The sequence below is a fragment of the Dromiciops gliroides genome, chromosome 1, assembly GCF_019393635.1.
Source record: "Dromiciops gliroides isolate mDroGli1 chromosome 1, mDroGli1.pri, whole genome shotgun sequence".
NCBI classification, from domain to species: domain Eukaryota; kingdom Metazoa; phylum Chordata; class Mammalia; order Microbiotheria; family Microbiotheriidae; genus Dromiciops; species Dromiciops gliroides.
Genome location: NC_057861.1, coordinates 90,659,810 through 90,672,222, shown reverse-complemented (window position 1 = coordinate 90,672,222; position 12,413 = coordinate 90,659,810). Strand labels below are relative to the sequence as shown.

The following is a 12,413-nucleotide window of genomic DNA, read 5'->3' as shown; positions in this document are numbered from 1 at the left end:
TTGGGATATTATAATGTACAAGTTGGAATATCACTCCCATGGCTTCAGCTTTGATTTTTCTGAAGAGGACTCTTGATATTAATTTCCATCTCTAACCACCCAGAATGCTTCAGTTCTGTATTTTCAACTGCTTCTTCTATACAACTACATAAATGTCCCACTAGCACTACAAACTAAAAATGTTTAACAGTGGATATACAAATTTTCCCCTTTACTTATATGTGTGCCTAAATTCATTATTACCATCAATGGAACTGCCATATACCCAGTACTGCCAGGATTGAAATCTTTAAGTCATTGGTGACTCTTCATCATAGCTCACCCCAAACACACACACACACACACACACACACACACACACACACACACACACATGCCAAGATCTGTTGCTTCTAATCCTGAAATGTGGCCCTTCCTCTTTAATCCCACTGCAAGAAATAAAATTCAGACACCCAAGTATTTCAGACTTGAACATTCAGTTAGGCTCAAACATGTCTTGCTATCTCTAGTCTATCTGTTCTCCTATCCTTTCTCCATGCTACATTAGTATCCAAGTGATCTTGAAATGTTACTACTAGACAATAAAACCTTCAATGCCTCGATGTCCCCTACTGTATAAAGTATAAATCGCTGATACTGGTATTCAAGATTCTATGAAATGTTGACACAACATGCCTTTTTTTTGTCACTGTTATAAGTTTTATTTGCCAATAAATTCCATTTGTCAATTGGTGTTAAATATATGTATGCCCTATTGAATTAATATCCCATGGATTGTTACTTTAAGATCCAACATTAATTATACCTATTTTATGAAGTTGTCGCTAAATTTTACAGGTGAAAGTATTCCTTTTTCCCTGTACTGCTCATAGTAATTTGTCTGTGTCTCCCATGGACCTATGTAAGTGTATTCATAATATTTTATTCTTTTGAATACTTTAAGTTTCAAAACCCTTAGGAAAGGGTTCAGGTTCCCATTTAATCTTCAGATTCAGTGATTAGCTGAGCTTCCAAGATGTCCACGTATGCCCCGTCTCACCTGGCCAACTTGCCCCCAACCCCTTGATCCAGCCATGTATGACTCATCGCCTGAGGTCTGGCAGGAGCAGCTCCAGCAGCTGGACATCCACGCCAGCCTCAAATGCAAATACCTTCTGTGGTACAACAACCCTCACCAGCGGAGGACCATCGAAAATCCTGCTTTATTTAGTTGGACCTCAGCAAAAACAGCAAATGTCTACCCTAATGTAAGATCCATACCCAAGACCTCATTCTTACGTGGTCTGATTGGAATTGCCCCCTTGTCTTCTGGTATTATGTTTTCAAAACTGATAGGGACAAGAGAGGAAAACTTCTTCAAGAAGTTAGATTAGAAAGACCACTGAACATGACTTCTTAAGTATATGGAAATATGGATAATATAAGACTGCTATATATTTAAATGACTGTATTACAGATCATGTCAAAAGATGGATTCTTGCTTAAATTAATTTTATGATACTCAAAAAATATTCAGAACCTTCTCATCTTGACTAATCTAGAAATAACAAAGTTTTTAAGTTTCCTTGTCTGATGCAACCACATAAAGCCATTCATGATGACTATTCACTTTGAGATATTTCTTGATAAGATATTGTAAGTATCTTTTAGAGAACTGTTTATCAGACACAACTGTGATCTTATTCTTGAAGCATTCAACATGAACATCCTCTAGGTTTCCTGTTTTTCCATTGACTTTAACTTTCTCCTTCAAGAACTGCTCTGGGGGCAGCTAGGTAGCACAGTGGATAAAGCAGCGGCCCTGGATTCAGGAGGACCTGATTTCAAATCCAGCCTTAGACCCTTGAGCCTTACTACCTATGTGACCCTGGGCAAGTCACTATACCCCCATTGTCCTGCAAAAACAAAACAAAAAAGAATTGATCCTATTTTTGAAAAGTAAAGAAAAAATACAATAGGGAAGGTAACCCTAGATATTCACTAGGGAAGGTACCAAAATTTCCAGAATCAAAGATTCCATTTTCAACTGGATGAGTAAGGTCAAGATTAAACTTCCAAGTGGATTGCTTGGCTTTCTTATCTTTCAGCTGAGCTATCTTGGACAGACTACCAAAAAGAGCTCCAGTCTTATCTTACAAAATATCTTTTCAAATAGTCCTCATTCCAATGTAACAGGATCATAATATCATATTTAGAGTTGTAACCTAGAGATATTCTAGTCCAACCCCTTCTTTTTACAGAGAATACTATCTATTCCTTATTATCATTTTGCCATCTCCTAATTCTTTTGCTCATGCAATTTCCATGACTAGAATATTATCCTGACTACCCTATTTCCATTTGTCAATTGGTGTTAAATATATGTATGCCCTATTGAATTAATATCCCATGGATTGTTACTTTAAGGTCCAACATTAATTATACCTATTTTATGAAGTTGTCACTAAATTTTACAGGTGAAAGTATTCCTTTTTTCCCTGTACTGCTCATAATAATTTGTCTGTGTCTCCCATGGACCTATGCCACTATACCTTTTCTCTTTTTTTATATTTTCCCTTCTTTAGATTGAAAATTCCTTTGGACCAAGACTTTTTTTATATCTTTCCCCTTAATACATAAATAAGCTCAAAAGATTATGCATCAACAGATAGAAGGGAATCTTAGTTGCATCTAGTCTAATTCTCTGCATTATAGGCAAAAAACAGAAACAACAACAACAAAACAAAACAAAACAAAACAAAACAAAACAAAACAAAACAAAACAAAACAAAACAAAAAAACCTGTATGTGTGAGCACGGTAGTGAATGCCTCAATAAAGGTAGCAAGTAGAAAAGTCAGGTAGGTTCTCTTGTACCATCCCAGGTCTCATTACAGTGTACCATGCTTCTTCTCATGAATAAACAGAGGGTTTTTGTACATGATAAGTGCTTAATAAAAAGGTTTTGAATAAAATTTAACAGGATCACATTAAGTTTCACTTGCCATTTACTTTGATAATAGATTAGTGGCTTGAATGAGAGAAAGCATGTTATCTAGTTCTTGAAGCAGAATATCTTGGACAGAAGTATTTTTTAATTTAGTTTTTCATTTGGTCACAGGATAACAGAATTACAGAGATTTACATTATCTCAATATCCAGCTTGTCCAACCTCTACCTTAGCATGAACCTCTGTTACAGTGTACTCAACAAATGGTCATCTAGTCTTTGTTTGAAATTCTCCAATGAGGAAGAAGGAACCTCTTACTACAAGAGTCAGTACCTTCAAAAAGAGAGAGAGAGAGAGAGAGAGAGAGAGAGAGAGAGAGAGAGAGAGAGAGAGAGAGTCAGTACCTTCAACTTTTTTATAGCTCAGATCTTCCTGACTCAAAGCCTATTACTCTATCCACTATACCACCTACTTGTCTGATCTGAATTACCTGAAAGCCTGATTTACTCCCACCATTACCCTTCTCCATGTCACTCCCCTTTAAACAAACTCCAGTGACTTCCTAATGCTACTGGAATCCAGTACAACTTCCCCTATCTGGCATTTAGATCCCTTCATTCTGGCTTCAATCTACCTTTCCAACTTTGTTGCACATCATTCCCTTCATGTTATGATTCAACTAAACTATACATATTATTATTCTTCATGCATAATATTTCTTTTCCCAAACTTTGTGCCTTTGCATTGGCTGCCTCCCATACCTGAAATATACTAGCCTTCTCATAGAATCCCCACTTTCCCTCACTACTCATCAAGTGCCACCTTCTACATGAGGCTTTCCTGAAGTCCTTAGCTGTTACCCTCCCTCAATCATCTTGTAGCTGTTGTGTGTATGTTCTCTCTCTCTTCTTTCTTTCTTTCTTTCTTTCTTTCTTTCTTTCTTTCTTTCTTTCTTTCTTTCTTTCTTTCTTTCTTTCTTTCTTCCTTCCTTCCTTCCTTCCTTCCTTCCTTCCTTCCCCTCTCTCTCTCTCTCTCTCTCTCTCTCTCTCTCTCTCTCTCTCTCTCTCTCTCTCTCTCTCTGTCTCTGTCTCCTCTCTGTCTCTCTGGCTCTTCTCTCTGGCTCTCTGGCTCTCTCTGGCTCTCTCTGGTGCTCTCTGGCGCTCTCTCTCGCTCTCTCTCTCTCTCTCTCTCTCTCTGTCTGTCTGTATGTCTCCTCTCTGGCTCTCTCTGGCTCTCTGGCTCTCTCTGGCTCTCTCTGGCTCTCTCTGGCTCTCTCTCTCTCTCTCCATATATACATATACATGCATATGTGTGCATATGTGCATTGTCTTGTATGGTCTCCCCCAGGCTAGACCATAAACTCCTAGAAGACAGGGATTGGATTGTTTTATTCTGGCCAGTACTTTGAACAATGCCTGACACAGAATAGATGTTTAATCATTACTCTTTGAAGAAATGTGTAGGAGTCTATGTCTTGAGAATTATTAATAAGAAGTACATTCTCAATTGATGAATCTATCCAAAAGCAAAAGGTACTATATTAAAAGGAAGTGGCTTCCCATTACAAGTCTCCAAGCATACCCATTTTTTCAGCGATGTTATGGAGCAAGGGCTCTTAAGCTGAAGTACACAGATTTGCAAAGGGTCCATGGATAAATTTCTTGGGGTACATGACCTTGGATGGAAAAATAAATACATATTTATTTTCACTAACTTTGGACTGAAATTAAGCTTGTAATTCAATTTAAAAAAAAAACATCATTAGGAGAAAAGGTCCATAATCTACCAGAATGCCAAAGTGGTCCGTGACCCAAAAAAGGTTATAAGTTCATGGTGTAAAGGATATTCTCCATTACTGTAGGTCTCCAAGAGGCAGCAAAAGGCCTATGTTAAGGATGTTGGAGAGTATTTCAGTTCAATTATGGATTGAACTACATGATCTTTTCAGTCTTTTTCAATTTTGTGACACTACAATTTCAAATCATTTTGACCAATTTGAATGCTTGTGTCGAACCAGACATTTGCCCTAAAGTTCATGTGTTTTAAAATGCACACAAAATGACAATGTCTTATTGCTAACATACCAGTGGAGTCATGCTTGTTTTAATAAGTGAGATTCAGTTTAATGCAATGGTTTATTGGTCAATTCTCAGAAGGTTCTGAGAATAGCATAACTGGGAAGGGGGGGGGGGTCTCTTCACAGAAAAAGAAAATATTCCTAATAAGTAGACACTGAATTCACAGGGAGGAAGGAGTTGATGGCAAGTTAATTATTGAATCCCACCCCCAAAGTCCAAGAAATCAATTAATGCAGAGTCTTTCTTTAGCATCACATCCCAGATCTCTATCTAGATATAGTTCAATGCCCTCTGTTAGAGAAAAACTGGACAATTAGGAGAACAGGAAAGCTGATGGTTCAGCAATATAGAAGTCAAAGTTAAATAACCTTTGTTTTGTGGATATAGACACAGGATAATGTTAATGTGCTTGGTCAATGATAAGGACTGACATGAAGTCAGTTTTGAACACTTGACATCCACTGTCTTTAGCACTTGAGGCACTCTGAGTTATAAGTTCATAGATTGACTGCCTGTTGTAGCTTGTCTGATACATTCACTTCTAAAATCTCAAGCCCATTTAGTTGACGATGTCTGCCTCTGGCTTTGTCTTAAACTGTCATATTTCAGACATGCAATTGAAGACCAGCACTCTATCCCCAGGAAAGTTAAACTGCCCAGTGCATAACTAAAGCTGTTGGTAAACATAACTGGGAAGGATCACACCTTGTCAGAGCTGGAAGCAACATAAAACCCAAGAATTCTTGAGCATTAGAGTGAGAAAAGACTCAAGAGATCTTGTCACAAAATCACAGACTCACAGGACCTCCAAGATGGAAGAAATCCAAAGGATTTCTGGTCAAACCCTTGCCTCAGCAACAGTTCTGACTACCAGGGCTATGACTAGAATAGGGCATAAAGGTCTTTGTCCAAAGGCCCTGACATTTTGTGGCTGGAAGGGAAACCTCCTCATTTGAAGTGCATTACTGGGGCAGCTAGGTGGCACAGTGGATAGAGCACTGGCCCTGGATTCAGGAGTACCTGAGTTCAAATCCGGCTTCAGACACTTAACACTAGCTGTGTGACCCTGGGTAAGTCACTTAACCCCAATTGCCTCACCAAAAAAAAAAAAAAAAAAAAGAAGGGCATTACTGCCCCAGGAAGGGACACTTCTGTGTTTCCTTCCCACTGCAACATCTGCCTTCCCATTTCCATTTTGAGAACTCTAGAGTTGAAAGGTGTCATCCCACCCCACCCCCAACCTTACTCCTTGGACAATGGTATACTCCCTCTGAGAACATCTAAACTTATAGCAGAGCTGCTCTCTTTGCAATTTAACCTTCCTTTTCCTCTTCAGCCTGCCCTCAGGACCACTGTGCCTTGTCCCACTCCCATAATAATAATGATTCATCCTTGCTTCAGTTTCCTATTGGAAAAAAGGATTATGGCTTTGCCTTTCAAAACCTACCTGATAAAGGATCATCTGGCTTTTGCTTGAAACCTCTAGTGAGGAAAAACTCATGTCTCTCTTGGTCATCCCAGTCTACTTATGGGCATTTCTAACTCTTCAGAAGTGTTTCTTGTCATCATATATGTACTCTTACCTTGGCAATGTCAACACACTGTTCCTCATATCATCCTCTGGGTCCAAAAAGAATAAGTCTAATCCTGCTTCCCTCAGCCTTTCCTTTAAACCGTCCTGGTTCCAGGCCTATGACATTACTTTCTAAGCAACTAGAGGTGATATTTGCTGCCTAAACTCCAACCTCTTCCTCTTGTTATAGGAACTTAGACTCATAGCCCTGAGGCACTGAGCACTGATTGGTGAGCATTCACTTTATTTTGTTTGGTGTTTTCAGGCCCACCAGAACATAATTTGGCCATTCCTAAGGTATATCTTTGAGCCCTCATCATCTCCTTTGCCCCTATTTAACACCAGATAGTCCATATGTATTGACTTCCTCTTTTAGGATGAGATCTGGGGCTGTTTTGCTTGCTTGCAGTGATATCCCCAAGCACTTATCACAATTCCTGGCACAATAAAACTGCTTAATTAATCCTTTTACTTCATTCATTCATTGAAATGATCCTCATATACCATAAACTCAAAGCCCTTCACCATTTGAACTATCTTTATTTAGACAAAACTCCTCATTTTCTCAGCAGCCTTTCTAAAATGTATAGCTTTGGACTGAACACAATATTTCAAATGTGATCTGATGAATGAAACTTACCATATTATCACTTCCTTCTCTATGCTTGGAGCCTGTTTCCCTTAAGGCAGTCCAAGAGTGTATTAACTTTTTTGGCTGCTACATAGTTGCTAAAGGGCTAGCTTCAAAGCCCAAAAATCATGTGCATACTGTTTGATACTGGGAGAATTCACTAGTTAACTCTCTAAGAATAAGGAGCAGAGCAGTTGCCAATCTGAAGTGGCTGACAGTTTCCTTACCAAGAGTTTTATACAATGATGAAATCACAAACTCTAACAGCCCCCTCCAGAAAAAATTTTCACTTTTGATTCATATTGAAGTTGCAATCTATTGTAGCACTAAGGCTTGTGGGTTTTTTTGGTTTTGTTTGTTTTGTTTTTTTAAGTATGAACTGCTATCTAACATGCCTCTCCAATTATGTATTTAGAAAGCCAATTTCTTGAACACACGAATGTAACATTTTCATTTAATTCTATTCAAGTTCATTTTATTAGATTCAGTCCAATTTTCTAGTCTGTCAATATCTTTTTTTTAACTTTACTGTCATTCACTATGTCAGATATCTGTCCTAGCTTTGTCTCATTTGCAAATTCTATAACCCTGCCAGCTATGTCTTTATCTAAGTTATTGATCTCACCTGTACACTCACAGTTATGTAATAAATATTTTATATTTTTCTTAGTTAAGTATCCCACTGTTCTCATCAGCTGCTGCGAGCTATTTTCCAAATCTTCCCTCCTTAAGCTACTGAGGTTTCTCTACCTCCGTAACTCTCAAAATTACCATAATTACTACTTTGGAAAAAACAGAGATTCTTCCTCCATGAAGTCACATTTTCCCCTTCTTCCATGCTTCAAAGACCCTCTGTCCTCAAGCACACTTTCCTCCTTGTTCTCTCTAGAAAAGTGAGCTCCCTTCTCCTTGCCCAAACTAACTGTTGTACCTGTGTTCCTGATCACAGTTCCTGATTCAAGTCACCTTTAGAAACATCTTCTCCTCCTTTCTATTTCTCAATATCTTCCAATGCCTAAAAATGGTTTCAGATCTAACCTATCTAGAGACATCTGACTTAACCCTTCTCTCCCCTCAAACTCACATCATGTGTCTCTACTTTTATTCCTTGATACCATTTTCCATGGGGTCATCCATAAATTTTTAGTCCTCCAAGTTGGTAATACCAGAATTTTCCTTAACTTTTCCATTCCCTCACCTCCCATGTCCATCCAGTTCTGAAATATTTTTAATTCTACATTCAGAACATCTCTTGCATTTGCTGCCCCTCTTTTTCTTACCCATCCCTAGTCTTTGACTCTAGTTCATAACTCCATAACTTCTCACCTGGACAACTGTGATAGCTTCCTAATTTAGATCTTATAATCTTGTCTCTTTTCTGCCTAATCTACCTTTACTCAACTGCCAAAATGATACCCTTCCTAAGTGATTTTTACTTCCAGCTTAAAAACCCTTCAAAGCCTCTCTAGTACCTCTAGAACAAAATATAAAATTCCCAAAATAGATTATAAAGATGTACACAATATGACTCCTACATAATTTACCATAATTTTAAAAAATATTGCTGTCCTTCACATGTTCTCAATTATATTCAAATTGGCCTGCTATTATTCCCAACTCCATACTTTGTCCAGGTGTGTTTTCATATTATCAATGCACTTTCTCCTCACCTTCATCTTGTAGAACACACACATATATGTGTGTGTGTGTATATATATATGTGTGTGTGTGTGTATGTGTACATGTGTATATATATAAACATATACATATATTGAGACATAACCTATAAAAATAAAAGCAATGCCAATAATAAGAAGCACTTATGAAATGCTTTAAGACTTGGGAAGTTCTTTACAAACATCGTGCCCATTAATCATCACAACAACCCTAGGATTGGACAGTTGGTCCAATGTCTGAGGCTGGCTTTGAACTTGGGTCTTCCCGAATTCAGGTTCAATTTTGTTTCTTAGCTGTCTAGGTTTTTCATATTCTGGAGTTCATTCATTGGACTGAGGGGGAAAAAAAGATTTTTAGTACTGCCATATATACATATATTTACATCCCCCTTTATCATTCCCCCTCAAAAGTATATTAACCAAAATTATTGATTCAGTGCTATTAGATAGCTATTTTAAAAAATGAAAGATTGATGAAAGCTTGAGAATCTCAGCTTTACTGTAAGAAGCCTTTAATTTATAAAATATGGATTAACACTCCTTTCTGAATTAGTATAACAACAATAATAACAAAAATAACTCACATTTATATTACACTTTTTGCTTTATAAAACATTTTCTTCAAAATATCATGTAAGGTCATTATACATCAATACATCAAAGACCTGTTTTAAATGCCTTCAACTTGAAAATACCCTCCACTCTTACATAACATTGCATGTAAGTAATAGAGAATTGTGGCTTAGAGAGGTTAAAAGACTTTTCCATAGTAGAATAGATTATATATATCAGAGGTAGAATTTGAAGTCAGGACTTTTTGATTCCAAGTAATATGTTCTTTTTGCCACTAGGCCTGTGTGGAAATATTATTTTATTCTCTAGATGAGCAAACTAATGTATCGATGCCACCTCAGTCTTACAGTTCCCAAATGAAATTCTATTGAAATTTTGCATTACCTTTCCAACGTGGTATTTGGAAATGGAATCTTACTGATCAGGTCACAGGCTAAAACTTAATGATGTCTTATAAATAGAAGCTGGTAACAGGACTGGATTGCACTTAGAAATGGGTTGGTGTTGATGGAAGACTCTAAGACCAGCTAATAGGAGACCTCAATTAACTCCTGCCATTGGTCTTTTTTTTCATGAGAAAAAAAAAAGTTATATCATCAAAGTGTTTATCCTTTTATGATTGAGTTTACAATCATAAAATGTTAAAAATTTACATGATCATTTAGGGAGGAAAAGAAGAAAATTATGAGAAGATGCTCACAATTGATGTTTTTCTTGCCATGAAAATTTATATTGAACTACATTGAATAAGGGCATTAACCAGTATTTATAGTTTTATAATTACATTTCACTGAAAAAAAAAAGTCAATCCATGCATCAAGTTGTTATTTCTACCTTAAGCATATGAAAAGTTCTACTGAAGAAAGCAGTAGGGGGGAGAAGAGGGAACACTATTAATGCCAGATGTCAAGGTTTAGAGAAATTAAATAAATTAATTTATATTCACTTCCCCTCTGGTCTCCCATGATGAATAAGAAATAGGTCCTTTCTAACTAAAAACTGAGAGGATAGAAAGACAGAGAAAGGAAGCAATGTAACATACCAACTGTAACTTGCCAAAGGGACTTTTTCCCAACTCTAATCCTCTGGGAGAGGTGGATTAATTATTTCATGGTATAACAAACTACATTAACATAAAATAGTTAGTAAATGTGCATGAATTAATTTTAATTTTCCCAAATGCAGACTGAAGATTTTCTCTTCTTGGCATTAGCTGTTGATATCATATATGATAAATTAATATGCTGCTCATCAACAGCCCATAGCAATTCTGGTAACTATTAATGTGTCTACCTTTAAAAGATGCATTTTGACCTTTTAAAGGTTGTATTTCACTTGAGATGTTCTTTTATTGACTTCCTGAGTACCACTACCTAAGCATAATGTGAAAAAGAGGGACTAAAATAAGAATATGCCTTCCAAGGAAAGCAAGACACTCAATGATTTGGTCAAATTGCTTTATTTACTCTAATCTATAATATGCTCTTAGTTACTTTAGTCAATTTACTTAATAAAGAGTAGGGAAAGCCTCTACTCTTATTCCCATAGCACACAATATTGCCTAAACTCCCTGTGGTTTACAGTAGCAATACACAGCCTAACATCTCCTTAAAACTACCCCAAAATATTTTTTAACACACAGTATGATAGAAACAATGGTAGTGGATCAGAGGTCCAAGGATAAAGTGTTCTAGAAATTGGATCTGGACATATAGACATATAGACCAGGTCTGATGTTTGAAGAAGTCGTATTTGGTCTTTTCTGTGCTATAGAAAACCAGAGGCTCACAGTGTTGTTTTTCTTCCAATTACAGTTTAATATAATACAGACTTTACTGATTTCATCCTTAATTCAGCTTAGAATTAGCCTCCACTAAAGCATAGACCAGTCTGTCATAATTAAGAGTGGCAACCTAGGCTCAGTGCAGCCTTCTTTGAAAAGAAACTCAATGAAATTGACATAATCAATGGCTGAGCTTATTTGTGTCAATATTTTAATATATTTAGAACCACATTGCAAGGTGACTATGAAGTATATAGTTAAAAAAAAAAACAAAAAAAAATCAAAGGGGAAGCTATGTGGCACAGTGGGTAAAGCACTGGCCCTGGATTCAAGAGGACCTGAGTTCAAATCCAGCCTCAGACACTTGGCACTTACTAGCTGTGGGACCCTGGGCAAGTCACTTAACCCTCATTGCCCCGCAAAAAAAAAATAATAATGAAATTGGAGCCAAGTTCTCCCAACAATTCCCTCTGAACAACTTTAAAATAATAACTCAAATTGAATCCTAGAGTGGTAGAGACAACAAAAGGTGAGATACTCTTCCAGACAAAGACAACATAGGAAGTTGGAAAGAGAGATCTGTGTCATATGGAAAGATATTGGCCTAAACATCATATATATGAAACACCAGTGGTGGGATTAGATCATGGTGACAGAAGGAGCAGCACCTATTCTCAAGTAGCTCAAGCTCTCTCCAGGAGCTCTCAAGCCAGAGAAAGTAAAGGAACCTAGCAAATGGTCAAAAGGAGATTATCACATACTTCTGTGCTATCACTGGATGAAGGACTAGATGTTGTTTGGCAGCTCCACTGCTTATATTCACATGTAGGTCATAGTTCAAGGGTAGACAGGAGTACTTTTGGGCAAGAGGGAGTGGGAGCCCTGAGGGGCGGTATCACTTCTGACCCAAAAAGATCAGAGACATTGAAGAACAGTATAGTTTTTGATGCCAAGGAAGGAGGGGGCCCAAGAAGCAGTATTGAATTGCAATCTCAAGGAATCATTGACCATTTCTGGGTAAGGACCAAAGTACAGACCAAGAGAACAATAACCATGCCCCTCTCCATTTCACATCACCTTGGAATCACTGAAAACTCTCAAGCCCACAGAACTATTTCTGAAAACAGCAGTGTGAAAAAGCCTAAAACCTGGAACTGTGACCCTCTTTATG

The 12,413-nt window shown here is 37.3% G+C and overlaps 1 protein-coding gene and 1 pseudogene across 1 annotated transcript; one reads left to right on the top strand and one right to left on the bottom strand.

The window, feature by feature from the left end:
* The first annotated feature begins 1,015 nt into the window (after positions 1 to 1,015).
* LOC122735841 lies at positions 1,016 to 1,399 on the top strand (annotated as a pseudogene).
* A 102-nt stretch (positions 1,400 to 1,501) lies between these two features.
* LOC122746047 (60S ribosomal protein L22-like 1) lies at positions 1,502 to 3,444 on the bottom strand. The gene is given in 3 exon segments (XM_043991527.1): positions 1,502 to 1,761; positions 1,994 to 2,106; positions 3,419 to 3,444. Coding segments are annotated over 3 exon segments (399 nt in total).
* Between the last annotated feature and the right edge of the window lie 8,969 nt (positions 3,445 to 12,413).